The 20,055-nt window shown below is 31.4% G+C and overlaps 1 protein-coding gene across 1 annotated transcript; it reads right to left on the reverse strand.

The window, feature by feature from the left end:
• Positions 1–7,400: 7,400 nt before the first annotated feature.
• On the reverse strand, positions 7,401–13,732 carry GAMT2 (gibberellic acid methyltransferase 2). The gene is made up of 3 exons (XM_089432330.1): positions 10,972–13,732; positions 9,436–9,726; positions 7,401–8,005 (listed from the first exon to the last, which is right to left on the reverse strand). Exons 1-3 carry the CDS (start codon positions 11,542–11,544, stop codon positions 7,640–7,642), a joined length of 1,230 nt encoding a protein of 409 aa, XP_089288456.1. The 5' UTR covers positions 11,545–13,732; the 3' UTR covers positions 7,401–7,639.
• Between the last annotated feature and the right edge of the window lie 6,323 nt (positions 13,733–20,055).

Genomic DNA, 20,055 nt, shown 5'->3' on the forward strand with positions numbered 1-20,055 from the left:
TAGAGCAGCTTGTTGAAGAGGTTAAGCAGGCAGCTACACAGAGCTTTACCGAGGTTGCAGTTGTGTAGGTGGAGTTGGGGGATCTTCGCAACAAGATCACCGCACCAACCGAGTGACTCAAGGGCGAGTCACATCCTTTGTGTTGGGGGCCTATTGGGATGGGGTTCCCTAGGTCAGTCTTGGGGTTAAAAACCCAACTTTTGATGTAAATTTTGTTAAAAAGATGTAAATTATTCACAATTTATGGATGCAGAGCACGTAGATAGTTAGAATTCAAAAGGGGTTTAGACCCTTGGTTATGTAAAGTCGAGTTGGTTTTGAGATCCACCCCCATGGTCTGCGGACCATGGGATTATATGTAAAAATCTATAAATAGGTGTTTCTTAGAGATTCTAAGGGAGATGGCAATGGATGCTTATGTCTATGTCTGAGGAAAGGGGCAAGTAGCAACGGATAGGTAGAAGGGAAAAGGCTCTGCAGCTGAGTGCGCATAGGCCTAAAGTAGAGTCCGCAACTAAGTGCGCGGACCCCTGCAGCTGAGTGCACAGGACAATTTTGAGTCTGTAACACCATATTAAATATCAATAAAGAAGACAGTTGGATAAATTCATGTGTTTATCTGTTTACTTCTATTATTTATGTTTACGATATATGCTGTGATGGAATAAATTTCTTTATGAAATAATAATGTATTGATGCATGACTCTACTAGATAAGTCTTGCTAACTGTACATAATGCATGTTAAGTCCTTACGTGAAGATTATAATACATTTTGTTATGTTTATTGAATACTTAAGTAGATCTGTGTGAACTCAGGTGTAGGTTGCTTTATGGTGCGAGTAAGTAGATGATTCATCTGTTAAGGGTTCGCAAAACCCTATCGTAGATCTTCGTGAAGGTTTAAAGGCAGTTTAGGTGAAGTTGCAACAGGGGCTTATAGATCTGCACGAAGGCAGATCTAGGGCAATAGAAGACATCACACTGATCCCTGGGTGCGGAAACTTGGTTCTAGCACCCCCCCATACTGCTTCGGGTGAGACTTCAGTGCGCGCTATGCGGGTTGATGCTGAAAGGGCTAATAATGTAGGGTTTTGTTTGGCGCAATCAACTAAAAACCTGGGTCAAGACCCATTAAGCCAACGACGGTTACATTAAATCATAAAGGAAGTGAAGTTGAGTTAAAATTAACTATTGTTTAGTATTTTTTGGTTTAGATTAAGTTTTGTTTTCAATTGTTGACTTTAAAGTATCTTGATATTTTAAGACTTATTAAAACAAAGAACCTATCTCTTTATTACATATATATTTTTCATTTCTATTGAAAGTAAAGTGAGTTATCTATAAGTGGAAAAAAATATATATTATTTCTCTCATATACAATTTTTTCCATTGGAAAAACTAGTTCTTCCTAGTAAAAAAATATCAATATGTCATAATCCTTATAATGATAGTTAAAGTAATGAGGTGATATTGATGGTTGACACTTTTCCCTCGAAAGGAAAATCCTCATGCTTAACTACTTCATTCATTTCTTCACCCATATATATGACCCTTAAAAGTTTAAATCCTTTGTTTCACGTTATTCTATGCTATTTAAAACAAAAGATGATATTAAAAAAATATTTTGAAGATCTAATGAAGAGAATTGTATAAAGGTGAAACATATCATATGATGGAGACTGCAATATATCTATTCAAGTTATAAATTTTCATTGGGAGTAGAGAACAATTTGTGATATCAAAATGACATCATAAATGCTAAGTCAACCACATTAAAAGAGGGATAGATTTAATCAAATACATCTAATATCTCTTAAAATCCATAGAATAATATAAGACATTATTTTTTTAAATTTTAAGTTGTCAATTAAAATGACATACTATACTATTTTCCCAAATAACTCAGAATTTCATTACAAGGTAAAAATTCAATCCAAAATTGATTATAAGAAAAGTTGTGGGCTCATTTTATTTTAAGTTTATTTCTAAATTTCACCACTTAAAATTAAATTTATTAATTTTGTTTACAGATTTTAGGTATTATTGTATATTTTAGTTTTTAAGTTTTAATAAATTTCATAAAGATAAATTGTTTTTCTACTCAACTCCTTTAATTCAAAAGTAAGATTTTATTTACCCCGGTCTTTTCATTATTTATTTGTGAACATCATTATTTATTTGTGAAAAGTTTAAATCTTCCGTACTCTTTTATTTAAAAAGCCCTATTTTAATTTAGAGGCCTTTTCATTATTTATTTGTGAATATTTAACTTTATTAGAGGATAAAGTTTACTTTCACCCTTATTAAAAGTTTAAATCCTTATTGGTTTTTTTTTTTAACCTTTTAAGTTTCTTTAAAAGTTTTAAATCTTATTGACTATATCACATTATAAAATTTCAAACTAACATCAACATAAAGTTATTTAATAATTAATATTATAAAAGTTTAAAGCATAAAGTTTTAAATGAGTATTAATAAGTTATTAATAAATTGAATTTTGTATTGATTATTAATATATTTTTCAATTTAGGGGTGGTAGAAGGGGGAGGAATTCTCTTTAACTTTGATGGAATAATAGCGGATAAGTATGTATGGGGACTTGGCATCAAGACCAATAATCAAGCAGAGGTTTATAGCTTGTATATGAGACTCCTTCTAGCCAAGAAGAGGGAAACTAAAAACATCACAATTCTAGGGTACTCCTATCTGATTATTAGAGATTTAAGAAATTCTTCCTTTGCACAAGACAATCACCTAAGCCAACTCCTTTGCGTTCAAAGCATTCTTCCTTCCTTTGAAAGCTCACAAGCCTGACACATACTCTAAAACCTTAATTCAAAGGCAGGCCTGATGGCCAAAAAAGAATGTGGATTACCTAAAGGATCTTTGGAAATAAATGGAGTCTCTAGTCTTCACCCTATTCCCTAACCCTTCCCCATGATTGGCCCCTTCATGTGCCCCTCCCATATACCCCATTACTCTTGGCACATATGGAATATTTCTTTCGATCCCGTTGTAGTTTGTCATTCCCCAAATGTCTATAGCATGAGATCTCTCTATCCTTCTTCGCTCATCGACGTGATGACACACCTCCCCACTCTCCTGCCACACGGCCTTCATTATTCCCTCCACATGACTCCTTTTGGGTCAAATTTGTAATTAGGCATGGGAGTCTTCACGTTAGTTTCAAGTTTCAAGGTTTATTGTAGGAATGTGAAGCTAGATCCATGCGAGCCCTCTCTCCTTGCATTCTGAATTTACTTCTCATGGCCCATATTAGAAATCCCAACTGCTCAAGCTCTCGTCTACAAATAATGGTTGCTCTCTCTCCTCTCATAGAAATGATGACATCGTATTGGGATCCCGGTGGCTCAAAATTGTATCTATAGGGCCACTGTTATAAATTGCATATTTTCTCTAACACCTCCCATTCTTCTTGTGGTTTACAATCCAGGTTGGATTGTGTTTTGTACGCCTAGTTAGAAGAATACATAATCCTCTCTAGGGTGCAAGACTGTAGTCTTTCTTTGGGACTTGGTTTGCATCCTCTTTTTTGGTTAGTGCTCCAACTTGCCCTGACGTGCTCAATGGGGGCTAACTCAGGAAGATCCTCATCGGTGCAATTCAGTGGCACTCTGAGGAGATGGATTCAGGATCTTGAGGTAGCAGACATCCATGCTTAGTCTAGGTGAGGGAGAAGGAGGCATCGTGCCAAACAATGGGTTGCCAACAATGTTTTTTGTCCCCCCTAACTTTGGATTTTTATGTGCAATGTACACAGGAGCTCCTAGAGATCAAAACAGAGCTCTCAGAAATTAAGGAATTGTTGTATCGACAAAGGGCAATGGCTTATTAAAATTCAGAGACTATTGATGCCAAAATTAAGTAGGTTTCTAAGCTTGAAGACGAGGTTGGAGCATTGCACACCATGATTGAAGACCTTCAACTCCAGGTGTCAAAGTCGAGATCCCTTGTAGAAGAACAAAGCAACCTTTCTGAAGTTCAGAATTTGGGCATAGATTTAAATCGCTCAGCTGATCCTAATGCTTAGCTTCAATTTGCAATGGTTGGTTTTTTTTCTGTGTAATCCTAGCATCTCAATTTTGTCGGATATATACTAGTAAGTTAAATAAGAGTATTGTACCGGTTGTATCTTTTTGTAGTGATCACAAACAACTGGGCTCGACTAATCAGTCTGGAAATGACAAAATTGAAGCCCATGGACAAATTCAAATTATAACTCACTAGTGTATTTTACCGTGACTAAGCACAGAATTAATATAATAAGTACTCATTGTTATATATATATATATATATATATATATATATATATATATATATATATATATATATATATATCTTAAATTTTGTATTTAAAAGAAAAAATTGGATAAAAAATTTAAGTGTTAGTATAGCAAAAGATTATCCTATAATGATTACAATAACATTCATCACAAGTTCATCATATTATTAACAACCATTCTCTCTCTCTCTCTCTCTCTCTCTCTCTCTATATATATATATATATATAACTTTATAAATAGTGGCATTTAATGTGTTTATAAATATTTGGAAATGGTCTAACCTAGCAACTTAGAAGCTAGTAAAGGTAATATATTTTTTAAAAGTATATATATATATATATATATATATATATATATATATGGAAAAAAAAAAAGAGAGGAAGGCGGGAAGGAAGACACAACGTATATTTGAATTTATAATAAAATTTAACATATAGATGAACATCAATAAATGAATAATAGATTTATAAATAATTACTTTTAATGTGCTTAAAAATAAAATAATGTAACTTTGTAATTTGAAATATGAGTAAAGGTAATATATTTTTTAAATGAATAATTTAATTATTATTATTGTTTTTATATATTTTAATGGAAAAAAAAGGGTAAAGTGTATTTGAGTTTAAGTTGATAAAATTTTACACAGGGATTAATATCAATAAATGATAGAGCAAAAAGATCTAAAGTAGATACATAAGAATATAGATGTTGATGTGACTTAGTTTTGAAGATTGGATATTTCATGTTGTTTCATCATGGTTAATTTTTATAAGGTTAGTGAAATCAAATTTTATCGATCATCTTAATAGATGATATTTTTATGTTATCAAAACTTTAAAATCTAGTTACAATTATTAAGTTGATGTTAATAGTGAAAGTTGATCTCTTAACAATTCTTATTTTCGGTGTGTGTGTATATATATATATATATATATATATATATATATATATATATATATATATATATATATATATGAAAGGTTCCTTGTACTTTTATATGTGTGTGTGTGTGTGTAAGGTTCATTTGAGGTTGATCAATTAAGTAAATCAACGAGAAGAATGTTAAATGTTTAGGAAACATTGATATACTTCAATGAACCAAAGTGTTGTGAAGATTGTAAAGATTTAGGATATGTTGTGAGTTATATTTTATGTTGTGTGGATCAATTCTATGGTATATGTAATATATTTTGTTTTTAGAAACAAAACATGTACTCTTTGTGACTATATTGTATTATCGTAGTTTTTAATGAAATGAAGTTACTATTTTTGCAATGATGAATTCTCACTAATTTTTTTGTAATATAATTCTTTAACATAATATATTTATATGATTGAATCTTTGATTATCTATTAGAATCTACATTAAGTTATAGAATAAGAATTATATTCATGTTAAATCATCACTAGATAAACTTAAAAATGGTGTAATGTTAATAATTGGGTGCTCACAAAAATATCATTGTTTGCTTTTTAGTGACTAGTATCTAGTACTATGGTACTATAACACATCTCAAAATCCCTTGAGTCCTAAAATTCAGTAGAGTTGATATGTTGGGTGTCTTTGTCACAATGAACAATGCAATGATAAGTCTTTTTCTATATAAAAAAAATAATGTAACACCTCATGTTCATCTCAAGATTGTGTGTTAATTGTGCAACTTACATTTTTGTGCTCGAGGACATGTAGTCTAAGGTGGAAAATAATCAATTTTCATAATGTTTATGTTGTGTTACATCTTGGGAATTGAGACTAATTGACCTATTTATAATATTACAACATAAGCTCCCAAGAATTTATAGGAGCACCAAAATTATGTAACAACTTAGCATTATATGTGCAATGATGGATAGTAATTATTGAAGTGTTAGGTTATCTTGGATATCTCTTAATATTGTCATAATTGATCATTGGTCTAGCCTTACTAGTTGGTTGCCACAATCCTTAGAGTTATAATCTGCTTAGATATGACCAATTGGAATGTTGTTGACATGCCATACCCAATGACATGTTTGAGTTTTCTATTAAACCTGTACCAATCCAATTAAGTGTTGACATTAAAGATTGATGTGTTAAAGATCATAATGATATTTACATAGAGTAAAGAAGATATCCAAATTGTATAAAAACATAAAATGATAAGCTCTAAAATTATTTCTCATTATAATTTTAAAATAATATTACAAAGACCAAAAACATCTACCAAATGAACTTAAATTTTAATATTAATTTTAATTCATAAAGAAATTCAAAATTAACAACTTTTATTTTTTTTATAAATTATGTCAAAGTTTTTGTATTCCAATAATAAAAATGAAAAACAAAAAACATTTTTAACATTTTTATTTTTTTATTATCCTTAAAATGAAACATAAATAAAAAAATATTATTACATTTTAAATATCATAAATGATTAAATTTAATTATTAAAAATTCATATTCATAATTTGATTTATGAATTGATTAAATTAAATTATTTAAAATAAAAAATAAATAATTTATTATTATAATAATATTATATAGCATATTTATACCGATGAAATATTAGTTTTCCTATTTAACTTTTTCCTTCTTAAAGCATATGACAATGCCTCAAGCTTTCATAAAATAGAGTTTGCTTTATATCACAATTTCAAAATGAGCCACATCATTTACTTTATGCCCACCATTTAAATTGAAACAAGTGGATGTATATCAACGTTATGTTTACTTCATCCTATACTGGCATGTAAGCATTATGATATCATACAAACCTTTTGAATGTAAGTATAACAATGTCTATTTGGCTTAACCTGGTCATGGTCAATGATTATGTGATGTTTTTAAGGTTTTTTATTATTTTTTAATTGTCTAGCGGTTTGAATAATATATTATATTAGATATTATTTTTTAAGATTTAATTGGGTATTAAGTAAGTTATTGATCTATGACCATTTTTAATAAAAATAGTTATAACTGATTAATTTTTCATGATTTTTAAATAATTCATTTGAAACTCATTTACTTAACTTTGTATTAATATTGATGATATTCATTTACTTAATTTTGTATTAATATTGATGATAGATAAAATATTCACTCAAAACTAAAAATATTTGATGTCTTTAGCACAATTTTCTCCATAAACTTTTTTTTACAACTAGGAACAAAATAATATAAATTCCTAATCAAAACACCAAAGCAACTACTTCCTCAACTATTTATTCTCTGTGGATTTGTTGCCAAAAACACCATATCCTCAATCATTTCTTCCTCTACATGGAAGAGCGTGTAATGGAACTCAAGACCTCATTAATGATAACAAGCCAAAGCATAAAATAGGTTGCAGCTAAACTACTTTCTAATGGCAGATACAACAATAATTCCATAGTAACATGTTTTGTTGAGCATCTTCATGTCCTCAGCCACTCTTTTCTCAAATCTCTTGAAGATCTCCTGAGACAAATGGGATGATTGCAAGTGAGCGTCTATGATGGGCCTCAACGTGGCACGAACTAGGTTTGCTTTTGTCTTTCCATACGAAACTGGGTCTCTGATCCATTTCTCCTGCTTCTCCTTTGAGTGTTCCATCACTCTACTGAATTTCAGGGATTTAATGTCGAATGCCTCACACTGGTTGAACGCCCTTTCAATTTCCTCCTTGCTACGCATGTAAGCAGGGATGTTAAATGCATCTCTGGTTTCCTCATCAATCAAATTCTGCACACCAAAAGAAATTTATGAGCATATCAATGGCCATATTCCATTATGACATAGGTATATTATGTTTTTATGATGCACTGTGTGTAGGGTAATTAATAGGTAGAGATTTAGATTAATTTTTTTGAGCGAAGAAATTGAGCCTATAGCAGCTCTCAAGTGTACATAGTACACACATAGTTATTGTTATTGTTAGATTGGACCAAAAAGTTTAGAGTAGTTTTCAAGTGTATATAATCTTGCTAGATTAAACTAGACAACTTATTGGAACCAAACCTCCCCACCAACATTAAAAAGTGAAATCTAACAAAACTAAATGTAATTGTTATATCTAATACTTAAGTGTTAATATTCAATTTTTATTTTTAGTGAAATTATAATTTTTAATTATTCCAAATATATTTTTAATATATAAATAATTTTAAAATCTAACTTATACAAATTTAACCATTTAAATCTCCAATTTTAATTATTTTTTACTCATCAAAACTCATAATAAAATATATTATTAAAGAGAGAAAAAATTTAACTTAAAATGGTGAAAAACTTTAACTTAAAATACTCCTTTTATATAAATTTGCTGATTTAAATGTAGTATTTCAATATTTTTTAATTAGATAAATTTTATTGGAAAATATAATTAATAAAATAATTCAATTAAAAATAAATAAATTAAAATAATAATAAATCTTTAATTTTTCTTTGAAAAATTGAATTATAATTTTAATTTTGGAAGGCTAAGTTATATTTTTAAAACACCGTAGACACATAAAATTAATTATAGTGGACTAGTAACTAATCAAAAGCATAAAATGAAAATAAAATAATAAAAAAATAAAATATAATTTTAAAAGATTATTATTTTTGGTGGTTAATAATAATAATAAATTGAATATATTTTTTAAATAATCATATATATATATATATAAATTTGACAAAATAACATCTTCATCATATCTAATATATATTGAACTAGTAACTTCATATCAAAGAGTACTTTAACAAAACACCCGATCACCATCAATCCAAAACACTGCACACTACTACTATAATTTTGATAATATTATTTTTTTCAATAATATTTTTTAAACACTTTAAAACTATATATACAATCACATAAAAACACCTTACAAATAAAAAAAATTTAAATCTATAGAAATAAAAACCTTTAAATTTATATATAATTTTTTATTTCTATATTTATAAAAAATTAAAATAATAATAATAATTTTATATAATAATAACAATTTAAACAAACAAATTATATTAAAGAAAACACTCATAAAATAATAATTTATAAAAATATATTGTACTTTATTGAATTTATCCTTAACACCTCTTTTAAAAAAAATGTGAAATTAAGATAAATCAATGTACAAATTGAAACTACACTAAATAAATATGAAATTGTGGAGGAATAGAATGCCAACCTCTTTGACTAGATCATTCCAAGCCTGATCCATGGCCTGTGTGAATGGATGTTTGGCTCTGGAGTACGGATCTCCCAGTTGGTTCTGTGGGTGCTCGTCAGAGCGGCCTGCCATGAGAATAAATAGCAGACCTCCAGGGACCATCTCTTCAGCTCTGCAACGCAGGAAAGATTTCAAATCTTCCTCTGACTGTTTGGCATATGCTTCCACAACCTCTTTTCTTGCACCATCAATCCATGCTCTCCCCTGGTTCCAGGCAGGACTACTTTTGTCTAATACAGCCTCAGGAATCTGTTCACAGTCACAACAGCAAATTTGTTAAGTCATTAGGATGCTATATGGTAAATGTTTGCTTCCAGAGGAGTGATATCGCTAGAGTGATGTACTGATTCTTTCTTGATTCTACGGAATAATTATATGAGTATATATGTAAAAAAAAAAAACAACAACAAAAACAAAAACAAAAACAAAAACAAAACAAAACAAAACAAAATTCATAACAATTCATTGTATTATGAAAATAATTTATAAAATAACTAAAAAAATTAACATAAATTATAATTATAATTTATTTATTTTAAATTTTCAATAAAAAATTTGAAAAAAAAAATCAAATTTTTATATATTTTGATGTTTTTTTTTTAATCTTGTATATCACTTCTAAAAATATTTTATATTAATTAATTATAAATTATATATATTTAATAGAGATAAAACTAATCATAAATTATATGCATGTAATAGATATAAAACTAATTGTAAATTATAAGTATTTAATAGATATAAAACTAAATTAATATTACCCCTAATTTATTTTAAAATTTCATAATTATATTAAGTAAACCATTAACTTTATTTATATATATAGTGTCCAACTTTCTTAAGATGATTATAAATTGGTGTATTAATAAAATTTACATTTTAAAATATTGATTTTTATTATTATTTCATAAATTTAAAACTAAAATAAATTTAAATTATTATAAATTTTAAATAAGTTTAATAATTAAAATATGTTTTCATAAAAAATTATAAATTCAAATCTAAAAAAATAAAGTATACATTTTTACAAATTTTAATAGTCAAATAATTATATAGAAGCATATGTACACTTCTGTAAATTTTAATAATCAAATCATTACATAGAAAGTATATACACCTCTACAAATTTCATCCAAAAGAATAGAGTATATATACTTCTACAAATTTTATCCAAATAAATAAAGCATATACACCTCTACAAATTTTAGTAGTCAGATCATTATTCCAAAAAACTTATATACACCTCTACGAATTTTAATAATCAAATCATTATATTAAAAAAATAATTACACAAATTTACTATCTATTAACTATCTATCTACCTTCACCATTAAAAATAATTAATAATTTAATAATCAAAATATGCCATGATTTTCAAATCATTACATAAAAACTTTTCAAATCATTACATGAAAACTGATTACACTAATTTAGTATCTAATTTAACCATAAAAATCAAATAAATTTAAAGAAATCACAGGTCAAAACACATACCCTAGACATCCAATGCAAAGCACTCAAACTAATGGCCACATGAAGTTTCCCCCTGGGAAACAGACGCTCATAGAACGATCCTGGAACACCAGCTGCATAGTAACTATGCTGCTTCTGCATCTCGTCAATTCCCCTGGGGCACAGATGAGGCAAGGACCGGAAAAGGGTGTTGAAATCATTCAAAGGAAGATCAGAGAAAAACGCTTCAAATTCAGGCACCGAGATCGATTCCCCGGCGTACCGCTTCTTGATGCTTTCAACGACGAAATCAATGGCAGAAAGGGTGTTGATGCCAGTGCCGCACCCCAGGTCTGCAATACGCAACGAGGGCTCCCCTCGAAACAGGTTCATGCAGTTAATGGCGTTGAGAAGCAACTCCTTGGACAGAGCAATGGCAGAAGCAGGGGCTTCAGAGTTGCGAGCATAGCTACCATCACCATTTCCACCTTGCATGCATAAAATTCTCTGGAGGTCCCCTGTCCATGAGCTCTGGTAACTGAGGCTTTTACTGCATTTATCGATTGCACGACAGATGGAAATTGAAGGGTCAGAAACAACATTGGAGCAATCCATGGAAGTATATCTAACTTGGGGTTGCAGGGTACCCCAAGACTGATGAGATTTTAGCACAACTAATCTCTATTGGATTTAGGGAGTTCCTTGCTGCAACTACTCTATATTGAATTCTCAAAAGATGGGTGGGACTTTAAATGCCAACTGATTGATGAGATTTTTTTACAAAAACTCAAAACATGATCTATGGCAATGAATCTTCTGAGAGCATTACTAACACGGATCTCTACTCAATAATTGGGGGAGCTAATCATAACATTGCTCTCAAAACAATATGAGATACTCTCTCAACCCACATGAGCAGGGCAGTTCAATTAGCTATCGCTTTGTAATGAAATATTATATAGACCATGAAATTCAAAGACATTACTATCAAAAACAATATGAGATACTCTCTCAGCCCACATGAGCAGGGCAGTTCAAGTAGCTATGGCCTGGTCATGAAATATTATGTAGACCATAAAATTCAAAGTTAAAAATCGCTGTTCATAAAACCAACATTAAAAATATATATATATATATATATATAAAATGATATTCTCAAACTTATTTTACTGAGATTTGAATACCACTATCTTATAATTTATATGGTCTCTATCACTAATGATGACTGGGAAGAATCTACTGCAACTGAGTTCTACTCTCAATACAGTCAATCCTCTATCTTCAAAACCAGAAGAAAAGCAAATTACAGGGGGTAGCTGGCTACAGCTACAGATTTCAGGAAGCAAATGAAAGTTTGACAGTTTGCAAACTACAGAGCAAGCTCAGCTTGGACACCACGTGAAATATATTTACAACGAGAATGGAGGTGGAGGGTAGACGTGGACAAATGGGAAACACATGCCTGGTTTTTTCCAGATTTGAGGTGATCTGAATAACCTTATCCCATACTGATGAACGATATTTCTGCGACCAGAGTTGACAGCTACCCAGCACGCGTTCAAAATAAAGTAGGGACTGTGCAAAGGTCCCACTGTAAAGTCATAAACTTTGTTACAGTGAGAATTTCTTAGTTGAATCTATTTTAAGGATTTTGATCACCAAAAGAGACAAGCAGATAAGATCTAAACTGATTGTATTTCAAAGTGTTTCATAGAATATCAAAGAGTCTGGATCTTGAGATATGGATCGATCACTCCAGTAGGTGTATTTTAGGTGGTTTAGGGTCTTAATAGCAAAGGTGTTTCACTAAGTAAAATAACTCTCAAAACTTAGCAAAAATGGCTTTTTAATAGCAAAAGTGGTTTAATGATGGATTCAACTAACTAAACTAACCTTCCAGGCTTTTGATCCCTCTGAAGATTCGACTACGAAACTAATCAACAGTGTTTTTGATCCCTCTAAGGTTAGATCACTAGACACAACACTAACTAAGCTAACTAGCCGTGCTTTTGATCCCTCTAAGGTTAGAACAGCAGACACAACATTAAAATGGATATAGGGTTTTGAGACAACATTAAAATGGATGTAGGGTTTAAAGAAACTTTAATGAGGAGGACTTCTTTAACTAAACCAATCCTCAAAGCTTTTGATCCCTCTCAAAACTCGACTAACTAAGCTAACCATCAAAGCTTTTAATCCCTCTAAATGGATATAGGGTTTTGATCCCTCTGAGGTTAGGGCATCAGACACGACACTAAAATGGATAAGACACGACACTAAAATGGATATATGGATCTGTTGAACTGTGATTGAAAGATTATGGGCTGAAACAAGTCAAGGAATTATCCCTCTGAGGTTAGGGCATCAGACACGACATTAAAATGGATATATGGATCTGTTGAACTGTGATTGAAAGATTATGGGCGGAAACAAGTCAATGAATTATTATGAATGACAGGATTTTAATCCTTTTGACAAAGATAGCTGCTGCAATACGGAAGCAGCTCTGAACTGCGAAAACAATGTGGGAATATACGTTATAGTGGGAAAGGTGGGGCTAATGGAAAAGTGAGGAGGCCATGGCCAAAGAAACCCAGGGAGCAGTACTTGTGGCATGCATGCAGCCTTTAGATTCTGTGACGCTGCGTCATGCCCTAATTAATGCTTCAACTTTGGTTCATGCCAAAGGCCAATTGCTAGCATGAATTTTATGCTTCAACTTTGGTTTCTGCCAAAAGGCAATTGCAAGTCTCCCAACCCAATCCATCCACGCTTTCTTTCTTTCTTGCTTTTCTCCTTTTTCCTTTCATTCTGCCACAACAAGCCTCTAATCAGAAACAGATGCAGCACATAGCTTCAAAACCACAAGAGCCTGGGAAACTATCACATCAGTCCCCACACACAGAATTAGAAAGGGCATAGAAAGACTGAGGGATTGAGATTAAAGCTTTTGACACACAATCCTCCAGTGGCAAGAATGGTCGGCACTGCCCCAATTTTTGACCGTAACTAAAGCAACCTTGACTGAAAAAGCCGAGCTGAAAAGCTAGGTCATAAAGATTCCACTGAGGTAGAATGTTACATAATTTTCTACAATGACAGGGAAGTAGAGTGTTAAATTTGTAACTGAAATTTCCACAAAAATAAAATGGGACTGCACACATCAGATTTAGATAAACCCCAACATACGGATGACATGCCACGGCAATAAGATCACATCACATAGATAATGTCCTCATGGATAATGATTCTATGAACGATTAATGTCAATATCATCGCAGGTGACTGATCAGCTCCATGATGAGTAAGTTATTATAATCTGTAGTCACACAATTCTGTATTAGAAAGGGAAACCCATGTGGATGTCACAACCCAGAGCAGAATATTTTCATATAAATAGGATAATAAGTCAAACTCATTGCGAAAAACATTGGATGTGGGGAAAATATTTTTATTTGATAAAATGACAAATAAATATATAGATATAAATCATAGGATTAGAATGGAGTAAATATAATGCTTGGAGTATGCTCTAAAATTGTTTTTGCTTGGTTAAGAGTTCGTGCTTAAGGAAACAGTGAACGGCCCAAGACCCAAAGGCATCTAGCAGGAGTGAAAGCCTCCCTTTTATGGACCACCAGCGAGTTATTCCTAGCAGGAGTGAAACCCTGCCCCCTTATGGACCACCAACGGGTTATTCCTGGCAGGAGTGAAAGTCTGCCCCGGTGTGGTTTTCCTTGAATAATGGTGATGAGTCACTCTGCGGTTAGCTGACCCAGTGGCGTGGTTTTCCTTGACTAATGGTGATGAGTCAGCATGCATTAGAGATGAGCAGCTAGAGATGGTTGTCCTCACTGTTGGTTTGACAACTGAGTTAGAGGTTAGCAGACCAGGTGGTGTGGTTTTCCTTGAATAATGGTGATGAGTCAGCGTGTGTTAGAGGTTAGCAACTAGAGATGGTTGTCCTCAACCACTGAGTTAGAGGTTAGCAGACCCAAGTGGCGTGGTTTTCCTTGAATAATGGTGATGAGTCAGCGTGTGTTAGAGGTTAGCAACTAGAGATGGTTGTCCTCGGTACTGGTTTGACAACTGAGTTATGATAAGCTTTCCCATCTGTAAAAAAAATAAAAATAAAAAAAATAAAATTGCTTTATAAAAAAATTATTTTTATTTGATAACATGATACATAAATATATAAATGATATGATTAGAATAGAACAGATTTTTCTACATAGAAATAGATTTTTAGATATTTTTTTTTAAAACTTGATTAAATGTTGAGAAAATTATAGTTTTAAGGTATTAAATTTATACCATTAATATTTTAAATCTATATTTACATTACAATAATATTATCCAAACCATATTTTCTTTAAATTATATAAATGAATGTTTAAAATAAACCAGTTCTTTAATTTCATGAAAATTTAGAATTTCAATTGATTTTCAAATAAATTTTAACATAAATTATATCATCAAAATTTATTGAATGAAAATCTAAAAAAATATAATCCTTTAACTTTTTATTTTTATTGTGCTTCTATGATTCTATGTGAAATGATAAACATCTAAAAAAATATAATCCTTTTTAACTTTTTATTTTTAGTGTCCTTCTATGATTCTATGTGAAATGATAAAGATGGTTTAATTTGTAGATATTAGGACATAGTTGAATCATCTAACAAGGAAATATGTTTGAAAATCTAAAATATAATAATTCCTTAACTTTTTATTTTTATTGTGTTTCTATGATTCTATGTGAAATGATAAAAATGGTTTAATTTGTAGATATTAAGACATAGGGTAATTATCTAACAAGTAAACATGTTTGAAAATCTAAAAAATAATAATTCCAAAACTCTTTATTTTTATTGTGTTTCTATCATTCTATGTGAAATGATAAAAATGGTTTAATTTGTAGATATTAAGACATAATTGAATTATTTAACAAGTAAACATGTTAGAAATATAATATAATTGGACTTTCAAGTAAATTAAAATATGGTTATTTTGTAAAAATTAAGTATTGAAATTATTTGAAATATTTTTAATTTTAAAATAATGTGTTTATTTGTATTTTATATAATTGTAGTTTTTGTAAAAAAAAATTTAATTATTATATATAAGTATTTTAGTATAATATTTTAATAAACAAAAAAAATATTTTATTGTTAGTAACTTAGTTTTTCACATAAAACAATTTGCCTAGTATAGATATACATAATAAGGATGTCACTTTTGAATGTATTTCTCTCTTTTCATTTTAATATAATATTATAGTTAACTATATATTAATCAATAGCTAAGTTATATTATTTATTATTCTTCATTGTTGCTTCTTTTCAATTTAGATGGAAAACATTATTATTGTCTTTCTAGCCTTAGGATGGATGTTGGATAATGTGAAATTGAAATGTACAATAGCATTGTCATAGTTAGACTATTTACCAATAAGGATGTTTTTGAAAATGATGAATGGATGTGCATTGCTACAAATGAGCTTGTCATCAAAATGTCACTATGGGGTCTTTGAAATGATGGTTTTCTATAGGTGTTAAAAATGATAACTAGATCCAAGAATGTCTTCTAGCATGGAGCAAGGCTTCTACTTTGAGTGATTATGCCCATTTTTCTTTTTACCCATCATGATGCTCAATGGGAGCATTCTTTGTCATGACTTTTGAACATTCATTTTGATATTTCTTCATAAACTTGGTTTGGTAAAATTTTATGTATTCGCCATCTTTATAATCTTCATCATCATGTTTGGGTCATCTATTGCTTTCTCATCTTTTGAATATCCACCTAGATACAAGTTCCTTCCATCACATGCTTACCCTTCTCTTTTGCCACTATTATCTCATAAATGTGCTTCATAATACCCTATACAGCAAACTATGTTACCCCATGATATGTTGAAGTCTCTTGTCCAAATATGTCAATGGATTTTCTTATAGTAGGTTTTAAAGTAGTTGGTCTTTTTGGGATAAGACGTGTATTTCTATCAAATAAAAAAATGTCTAATGTACCATCATGTTATGTGGCTAAAATAACAGCCAATGAGGTGATGGACTGAGAAGTTAAGTTGACATAGTGTTTCAAAAATTGAATATTTGTAAGTGTATCCATACCCTCTTTTGCCTATTCAAGATTTGCAGTGGTGGTAGTTGGTGTGATCATTGAACATGAAGTGATGTTACCATCATTGATATTTCCCATATTAGTCATCTTGTGCTCTACATAGGAATAAGTGAGTTGAGTCATCAACCATGTCTAAGTTCATTATGGAACACCCATTTGTATTATTAATGTTAACGTGATATGTATGAACGAGTTGGAGGGTGTAGTTACAAAATATGTATTTCTTTCTTGGTCAACCCACTGATAACCTAATTTTGTTGTTGGATAAGTTGATTCTACTATAGAGTGCATAGAGGAGGAGGAGACTAGACAGATCACGAACCTATTTGGAATTAGAATTAAGTCTTTGGTTGATGGCTTCAAGTACTTGGGCTTCCACTTGAAGCCTTGCAACTACGAGAAGACAGACTGGTCCAGATTATTTGGAAAATACAAAGGAAACTGACCTTATGGGAAAACAAGTGGCTCACACTAGGTGGTAGGATGATCATGATTAAGGCTATCCTCCAAGGCATCTTTGTCTATTGGATGCGTCTATTTCTTTTACCTATGTCGGTTATCAACAATATTGACTCAATTCTAGCCAAATTCCTCTAGGTGGGCTCTTGTAATAAATCAAACTTTTACCTAACTAAACTCTCTACAATCTGCAAACCAAAAAAGGAAGGAGGTCGGGGCATTAAAGATACAAAGTAGTTCAATATGGATCTGCTAACTAAGACTTTATGGAGGGTTTTCATGGGTCCTAGTACTTGGCATGAATTCATATGAGGAAAATATCTTAATAGTGCAAATTTGGAAGAGTGAGTCTTAGCAGGGACATCGAAGAAAAAGGGAGCCTCATTTATGTGGCATAGTCTGATGAAAACAAAGCCATGGTCAATGTGCAATAATATCAGATGGAAGGTTGGTTGTGGTAGAAAAATTTTAGTGGGGTTAGACGCCATCATCGGATTTGAGGGGGTTCACATACCATCACTTCCCATGATCCAATTCCTACATGAACATGGACTTTCCTCCCTTGCATATATTGGTACGCCACATAATGTTGGTTTTTCTTCCACCCACTGGTTGCATGTTGTTGAGCTAGATATCCCTCCATATTTGGTGTTCGAATGGGAGTGCTACCGTTATTATTTATGCTAGGAAGGGATTGTCTTATTTGTGTAGGCTGATAAACTTACTTGGGATGATTGCTCCAATGGTAGTTTCATCTCCACTGAGGAGCTTTACTCTTTCATCATAAATCATAATCAACAAGACCCTGGTTCTAAATGGTTGACCTGTATGTGGGGATTGGATGCTCCAGAAAAATTAAAACACGTCATTTGGCTTGTGTTCCATAATCGAATCCTCACTCGGGAGAATTTAGCCAAGAGAGGATTCATAGGGCCATGGCTCTGTCCACTATGCAGATCGAAATCTGAGGAGGCAAATCATCTATTTATGAACTTCCCTTTTTCGATCTTAGTCTAGGAGGAGGTCTCTAATATACAAAAGATCATTTTGTGGTGGATAGAACATCTATTGCAGCGTGCCTTCAAATCTGGTCTCTCCACAATCGAGCTTTCATGGCTCTTCCATTGTATATCTTCTCGAGAATTTAGTGAAGTAGGAATGTCTACATTTCTTAGAACAAACCTCCAGATTTTAGGTTCACTTCTCTGTACATTATGGCCTATTTTATGGAGATTGGCCCTTAGAGTCATACCAATCACATCCATAGATGGTCATATAAGAACCTCAAAAATATCTTGTATAAATTAACGTGTAGATTCAATAGTCAATACTGTCCAAGAAATTTACTAAATCACAAGACTTGAAGCTGCTCCGCTGATATGCGGAAGTTAATTCACCATCTAAAACAAGAATCATAGACATGAAAAATGAAACATCACCCATGCACAAATATTCATCTAGGGGAAATAAACTTCTCAAAACCCCTTACTATATATATTTTATTAATCAGAGAATAGAGATGAATTATGCTTTCTCAAGCCTGAGCACACCCTGCAAGTGTATAGTCTACCCCTCTACCTGATTGATTGAATCTGGAAAACACTTAATCAATTTTCAAGCCCTCTAAGCTCCTATTTCTTTGCATTGTGCCCTTGGGAAATTGTCCCTATTTTTTTTAGGAATTTCACACCATGGAATTGTGCAATTACCTTAAATCATTTCTTTGAATGCATGCACCACATGTACACATTGGAATATGCTACAACTAATAGTACAATTCCTTGGAATCTCTATCTCAACTAGGTAACTCAAATTCTCTGCATGCAACAAATATTTTGGGTTGATTGATCAGTTAATTGGTTGATCAATGAGTGTGGTTGAAGTTCCACTTCCATAACTTGACCTCCACTAGTTCTTCTGACAATTAGAACTGGTTAAACTGACAATAACTTAAATTAATTAAAATAGATTGCTACAAATTAGCAATCAAACATATTGAACTGAACTCAAGATTCCCCAACTCAAATTAACTTAGTTAACTGAGTGACAAGTGCCATGTCACCTTAGTTAATTACCTCCAAGTATTCAGTTGAAATAGAAATTTGAATTTTCTTTAGTTTGACCAAGGTAAAGTCAAACTAAGATTTTCTTGTTGCATTTTCAACACCCCCTCTAAGCAAGAAATGGATTATCAGCCACCCCTATCTTGCACTTGTGGAATTCAAACTTCCCTCTTAACAAGGCCTTTGTCAAAATATCAACTTCTTGTTCCTCTATTAGAATGTACTACAATAACATAATCTACATCTACACACAATCCTGTAGATGGTGATACTAGAGATCAATATGATTGGAAGGATAGTGAAAAATAGGATTTTCATGGAGTTTGATACAAATATGATTATCACAGTGAATCACGGTAGTATCCATCGTCTAACCAAACAAGCCAACAAGTATATTTCTCATCCAGATCACCTCACATGCTGCTTGACTTGCAACTACGTATTCTTCTTTTGCCAAGCTGAG

The sequence above is a fragment of the Pinus tabuliformis genome, chromosome 5_1 (genome assembly GCF_031772625.1).
Source record: "Pinus tabuliformis cultivar Carrire ecotype Pingquan chromosome 5_1, CPIR1, whole genome shotgun sequence".
NCBI lineage: Eukaryota > Viridiplantae > Streptophyta > Pinopsida > Pinales > Pinaceae > Pinus > Pinus tabuliformis.

Excerpts from the sequence above, each read along its gene's own strand:
- GAMT2 (XM_089432330.1), bottom strand. The coding sequence starts at position 11,544 with ATGGATTGCTCCAATGTTGTTTCTGACCCTTCAATTTCCATCTGTCGT. Across the intron at positions 9,727-10,971 it reads CTTTGCATTGGATGTCTAGG|ATTCCTGAGGCTGTATTAGA; the intron begins GTATGTGTTTTG and ends GACTGTGAACAG. Across the intron at positions 8,006-9,435 it reads GGAATGATCTAGTCAAAGAG|AATTTGATTGATGAGGAAAC; the intron begins GTTGGCATTCTA and ends TTTGGTGTGCAG.